General features: G+C 54.0%; 1 protein-coding gene across 2 annotated transcripts in view; it reads right to left on the bottom strand.

Annotated features, from left to right (window-relative positions):
• Positions 1-1352: 1352 nt before the first annotated feature.
• ABCA3 (ATP binding cassette subfamily A member 3) overlaps positions 1353-6196 on the bottom strand; it is a 48611-nt gene continuing 43767 nt past the window's right edge. For both annotated transcript variants that reach the window (XM_070413216.1, XM_070413217.1), the window contains exons 27-32: positions 5946-6140; positions 4005-4192; positions 3433-3603; positions 2976-3166; positions 2764-2837; positions 1353-2300 (exon numbers count right to left, since the gene is read on the bottom strand). In XM_070413216.1, the coding sequence (XP_070269317.1) occupies positions 2169-2300; positions 2764-2837; positions 2976-3166; positions 3433-3603; positions 4005-4192; positions 5946-6140 (951 nt within the window). In that variant the 3' untranslated portion in view covers positions 1353-2168. The remainder of the gene's footprint in view (positions 2301-2763; positions 2838-2975; positions 3167-3432; positions 3604-4004; positions 4193-5945; positions 6141-6196) is intronic.

Below are 6196 nucleotides of genomic sequence, written 5' to 3'. Positions count from 1 at the left end.
TCCTCTCACAGACAGTCTTCTGGGCTCTCCCCCTGTGCTGTGCGCCTGTCCCTCTGGTCCCCACTGCTGCAGCTTCGGCTGTGCCTGTATCAGCCTTTCCACAGCTGCCAGGTCATCTTCCTAAGAAGGACCTCTGATTACGACTGTCTCCACTTTCATCCTGCCAATCTCCTTCAAATTAATCTCTGAACCTCATCTTCTATCAATGAACCCACCTCTCCCTGAACTGATGCAGTCTTGATTTCATATGTGTGCCTCACACACGTATTAAACATTCCTTCAGTCCTAAACACCTTTCCTCACATCCTTTTTTGTGTCATCAAAGGAGAAAAATGACACATTTCTAACACGTGGGCTTAAAAACAGCCCAGGAGCCCTGGCTGGTATGGCTCAGTTGGTTGAGGGTTGTCCCGTGCACTGAGAGGCGCTGGTTTGATTCCTGGTCAGGGCACATGCCCAGGTTTTGATCCTGATCCCCAGTAGGGAGTGCAGGAGGCAGCCAATAAATGTTTTTCTTTCTCATTGATGTTTCTCTCCCTCTCCCTTCCTCTTAAAGTCAGTAAAAACGTATTTTAAAATAAAACAGCCCAGGAAACCCTGCAGTAGGGTTGTCAAGTGTGGACATGCAGCCAAGCCGTGCTGGCCTCTACCCTCCTCCAGTGACCCAGCAAACTCAATATGGGCATAGCAACCACAGCTCCTGCCAACAACTGAGGCCCTTCCCGCAGATGTTTTTCGTTGGCCCATGTTTAGGACCACAGCCACCCCAAGGTTTATTTTTTATAACATGGAACTAAAGGATGATAGTTTGAAGAATTTTAAAGGGGAAAAAAGCTACTGGAAACCATTTGCAGTGTTTATAAACTTTGAGAGACTGATAAAAATGCAAATTTGAACCTGACCAGAATGAACCAGTGATGAAAACAAGTGTTTTCTAAAACTATAAATTCTGAGAGAATGTAAAAGGCACAGAGGTTCAAATAATGGAAAACGTAGAAAGCTGAGAAATAAATAGTACATAAATAAAAAGGGAGCTGATGCTGAAGAATAATCTGGAAAGTGGCTTAAAGCCCATGAGTGGCCCTGGGGCTAGAGGTCTCCTGTTCATGCACCTTCCTACACCAGCCCTCCACCTGTCTTTCCTCGCTGTAGACAAACATCTGTCAGGTGGCTATTTATATAACCTGCATTTGCACTTGTATTTTTGGCTTATTTCTTCACCTCATGACAGTGAGTTCTGTAAGTTTACTACATACTGGGAGAAATGGGCTCTTGCTTTTGTTTGTCTGAAACTTGACAAAGAAAGCTTGTGTTAGGACTAGGGGTGAGGTACTGGGCCCGTGACTCCCATCTTGTGCGTGACTCACAGACTGTGGTCATGTTCCCTTCCAGCCTTTATTTTCTGGACACTGAGTCACCATGTGTTCGGTGCACCCTCCACAGACGGCCGCTCAGTCCCTGCCTGGTCTCCTGGCTGGTGGCTTCCCGGAAGGCCAGCGTCTGGAATGGAGGATTGCCTTCCCTCCCTGTGCTGGCCGACTCTGGAAGTTACTGACGGGATGGTGCTAAACAAAGGGTCACATCTGCCTGGTGTTGTGTCCACACTCTGAGGAGCATGGACTCTCAGGATGCCCCCGGCTATCCTGGGAGCCAAGACTTTAGTGCCTCATCACAGCTGGCATCTCCCTCATGGATGGCAACAGGTGACCCTTCTGTCCATTCTGGGCAGCCTGGCGAGTCTGCTGCCAACTGTCCAGCCGGTTTCCCGTTTCACACCCAGAGAAGCTCTGTGCCATGTGTGGACATGGAGATGTCACTGGGTGCTCTCTTCACGAGCTCGTAGGGAAATTCACTCCCCGGGTCAGCTGTGGCCCCTTCCGGGACAAGCTCTCCCCAACCGCCCTGCAGCTTGCCGACACAGACCGGACCGGACCGGCTCTCGGTTGGGATCTTGACTTCTGGGAGTGGGGTTCGACAACCACCTTAGATGCAGGTGCTCGCATGCTGATTCCTGCTGTGAAGACACTGACACACCCAGTCCACATTGTGCCTTGATTTCATGTCCATCATAGAAAACAGTGATTAGAAATAAAGGTGCAAGATACGATGAACTCGGAGGGAGAGGACGTCCACCTGTGCTACCCCTCATCCCACCTCGGCCAGGCTCCTCACGGCCCCTCATCCTCGGCGGGTGGCTGCAGGTGGGCAAAGCTCAGGAAGACTTGCTCCAATGAGATCTGGCTCACAGAGTAGTCGTCCACTCCATACTTCTCCTTGGCCTTCTCCAGGACACCAAACACCTTTTGTGAAATAGACAAGCTGCTGTTAACAAGCCCAGGGCCCAGCTTCTCGGCTGGTCTGAGAGTCCTCTGGCCATAAGGGTGGTCTGGCCACAAAGATCCTACCCCTGCCCAGTCCAGCCCCCAGGGCATCCACAGGGAGTTGGCTTTACAGGGTGAGCCAAGATCCCAGAGGGAAGAGATGGGTTATGCTGGGTGAGCAGACTGGGGGACCGGGTGTCCTCCTGACTCTTAGAATATGACCTAAGGCAAGCTGTGTTCCCTCCCTGAGCCAGTTTCCTTTCTTGGACCAATATTTTTCCAACTCAAATATTTCAGGCATAAACCCCTAAACCTCGTCGATACTAGGGTGAGTGTTAGAACAGAAACTAAAGTGATTCCTCCTTGGAAAGAGCCTGGAATCACCACAGAAGGGGTGACTGTTGGAGGGAACTTCCCCAGCCCCTGAGGGGCTGGTGCTCACCTTTGCCCAACTGAGGTCATCACCAGGCAGGTGGTAATGGACCATCCCTTGGTGCTCATCTTCCAGGACACTGCCTGCACAAAGGAGAGACCGTGTCCCCACGAGGGCTGGGTGGGAAGGCGGGCCCACAGAATCTCAGCCCTCGTCCCAAGGGTCAGGGATTGGGACTTGGTAGGGGCAAGGCTCAGATGCCCTCTGTGCAGCTCACACACCTGGGAAGGTCAGGTCCACAAATGCCTTGAACTCCTGCAGCGCCTCCTGCTGACCATCACTCCTGACCTTGGCCCGCAGGGAGTAGCCACTGCCAAACTTGCTCTTGAGGTGCTGCGGGCTGCCCAGGCACTTGAACTGACCCTGCACCATGATGGCCAGCCGGGTGCACAAGGCCTCACATTCCTCCATGCTGGGGAGAGGCGGTGGAGGCCTGACTCAGGGCTGGGTATGCTGACACCCACCCTCTATGTGCAGATGGGGAGGTGTCAGCACCCAGATCAGGCTGTTCCTTATTCCCATGCTCAGAGTGTGGCCCACGTGCTAGAGCCTGGGGATTCTCCTCACAGATTTTGTTCCTACTGATGTCAGATCTCTCTCCACCCAGTCCCTCAAGCCCATCCCTCCCACAGCCCCCATCCCAGCTCATCCATTGACCCACAGAGACCCAGGCTCTACCTATGGGAGGTGATGACGATGGCCTTGCCAGATTCACGTGCTCTGGCCACAGTGTCCCAGAGCAGACGCCGGGCCACGGGGTCCATGCCAGTGGACGGTTCATCCAGGAAGATGACCGCAGGCTCTCCAAGCAGGGCAATGGCTGTGCTCAGTTTCCGCTTGTTGCCACCGCTGGGATAGAGGGGGTGCAGGAGGGGGCCTGTTACCCCCCGGGTCCCAATAGATGACAGGGCCCAATGGCCACAGAGGCCTCAGGTGAAGAGGAATGAGGGAGTGTGCCTGGAAAGCCGCCACCTCAGAGAGCCAGAGGCCCCAGAGAAAGCTGTGCCCAGGGGGTCAGTTCCCACCCCACATGGAGCATCACCTTCTGTCTGCACCTAAGGGGAGTCCTGACCTCACTGGAGGTTGGCTTTACCTGTAGGAGGCAGGAACCAACAGGCAGCGCCTCTCACCTGGGAGCTCTGGCTCCCGACCTGTGTGGCTGTCTGTTCAGGGAGACCCTGACCCCATCCTGGGAAGACCCCTGGGTCATCAAGTCATGGGGCGGGGGAGGGGCTGAGGCATGGGTGCACCTGTAAGTCCTGACCAGCTTGCTGGCATGAGGCTCCAGGAGCAGGCCCCGAAGTGTGTTCTCCACGTAGGCACTGATGTGGCGCTCGGGGATGCCCCGAAGCCGGGCGTACATGACCAGCGTCTCCCGGCCTGTCATGTGGTCCAGCAGGGCATCGAACTGGGGGCAGTAGCCAATCCGCTGTCGCACCTGGGATGGGAACACAGCCGAGGAGGTGACAGGTCAGAGGGAGGCTACTCCAGGTTTCTCTCAGCCAATTTGTCCAGGGTGGTCCATCAGCCAGGGCACAGGCCTGGCATTGGCACAGCCAAAGCTTGCCAAACAGCCCTTCAGTAGGGGGGCTTGGCTGGTTCAAGGATGCCACGAGTAGCCACACTGCCCCATAACAAGGGGTCAGAGAGGGGCCAGCGCCTCGTCCACTATGGGCTGGGTGGGGGCAGGTTAGTACAAGAATGTCGAGGTTATACAAAGTGATCACCACATGCAAATATCTGCTGGTGTATCATCCACTTATTCCTTCATCAGATGTTTAACAAACACCTAACGTGCGGTAGGACTTTTCTTTCTTCTCCCTCTAATGAAAGAGAAGTTTGGTGGCAACACCTTTGGGGTGGGGCATCCCCTGGTCAGATGGCCACCTTCATCAGAGCCAGGGTGCCCCACAGCCGCTGCCATCTGCCCCCCTACCTTCAGCTGCTGGCTGGGGACAGGTGAGCCTGAGGTCTGTGGATTCCAAAGATGGGGTTTCTTTTCTTTATCCTCTTTGGGATTTACTTGCACTTCCAGCATTTGTGTTTAATCAGTCTGGGAAAATTCCTAGCTATTACCTTGTCAGTGATTAACTTTCCCTTTTCTTCTTTCCTGCTGGAACTCGGATTAAATATATTGAGGACTTCTCACCTTCTCTCCACTTTCTGGATCACATCTATAGTTTTCACTTTCCTATAATTACAGTCTTATTTATTTTTAAACACAGTAAACACAACTGTTTTGTAATCTGGGTCTGGCAATTGCAAATCTAAAGTGGTGGGCTTGTTTCTCCTGCTGGGCCCTTGTGTCTGCAGGTTCTAGTCACAGGGACTGTCTTCTTTGTTTGGCTGTGCACTCCTAGGCCTTGAAACACTATCTGGGGTATTCTTTGAAGCCTAGGATGAAGGCCTTCCTCCAGAGAGGGGTGTGCTGTGGCCCGGCCCTGCTGCAAGTTCAGGAGACGCAGTTACTCCTGGCACAGGCTCTACTTCATTCCTTTTCTTGCTCTGCTCAGCACCCGGGGAACCTTCCAGGCAACCCCCAGGGGCAGGGAAGCAGGAGGTTGGCCTGGTTCATCCTTGCCCTGAGGGGCAGCCTCTGGGGTTCAGCCCCACATGGGGACAGTCTCCTATTACACCCCTACCACGGAGGCCCTGGGTCTCTGCTTCTGCTCTCTTCACTCAGCAAGGCCCCTGAACCCATGCCCATTGCCTAGAGCACAACGGCCCTTGTGCCTCTCAGGGCTCCTGGGTTTTGGTCTGAGTTCCTTACCATGCTGTGTGCTCTTCCATGTTCTTACCAATATGGTTTGTGACTAACATTTTATCTGGCTTTTGGTGTTTGGTGGGATGGCTGGTCTGAACAGCCCAGGGACCATTATTGTACATCACTGTGCACAGACTAAAGAGAGCCTGTTTTTTATTTTTTATTTTTGAGCAGGGCAGTGTGCTGTGAGCACCATGCCCTCCCAGGTCCAGAGAAATGGCTTCTCTGGGAGGGGCCCAGTCTTGGCCCCCAGCCAGGCCTGGGCTTTTCCAGTGAAGGGGGCCCTTATCTCCCTATCCTTTCTCTCTACCCCATCACCGGCTTAGCTCTGCCCACAGTCACTGCCTCATCCACTTCCTGAGCCAGAGATGAGCTGCATCCCTGCCTCCAGGGTGCCCCCTCTTCCCGTCTCCCTAGTGGCACCCACCTTCCCGATGTCTGAGCGGATGCTGTAGCCCCCAACAAAGGCGTCCCCAGAAGTGAGGGTCTCCTCCCCGGTCAGCATTTTGAAAGTGGTGGTCTTCCCAGCTCCGTTGAAACCCAGCAGCCCGAAGCACTCCCCTCTCTGGACTGCAAGGGAGATCTTGTCCACAGCAAAGAGGGGCACGCGCTGCTCATACACCTGTTAGGTTCCAGGGAGGAATCACAATGGGGAGGCAGCTCCAGGCAGCCGGGCAC

This window comes from Myotis yumanensis, unplaced genomic scaffold (genome assembly GCF_028538775.1).
Source record: "Myotis yumanensis isolate MYYU_CA2020_CCGP unplaced genomic scaffold, mMyoYum1.0.hap1 SCAF_4, whole genome shotgun sequence".
NCBI lineage: Eukaryota > Metazoa > Chordata > Mammalia > Chiroptera > Vespertilionidae > Myotis > Myotis yumanensis.
The sequence above is the reverse complement of the archived record's forward strand: the minus strand, read 5'-3'. Positions and strand labels throughout refer to the sequence as shown.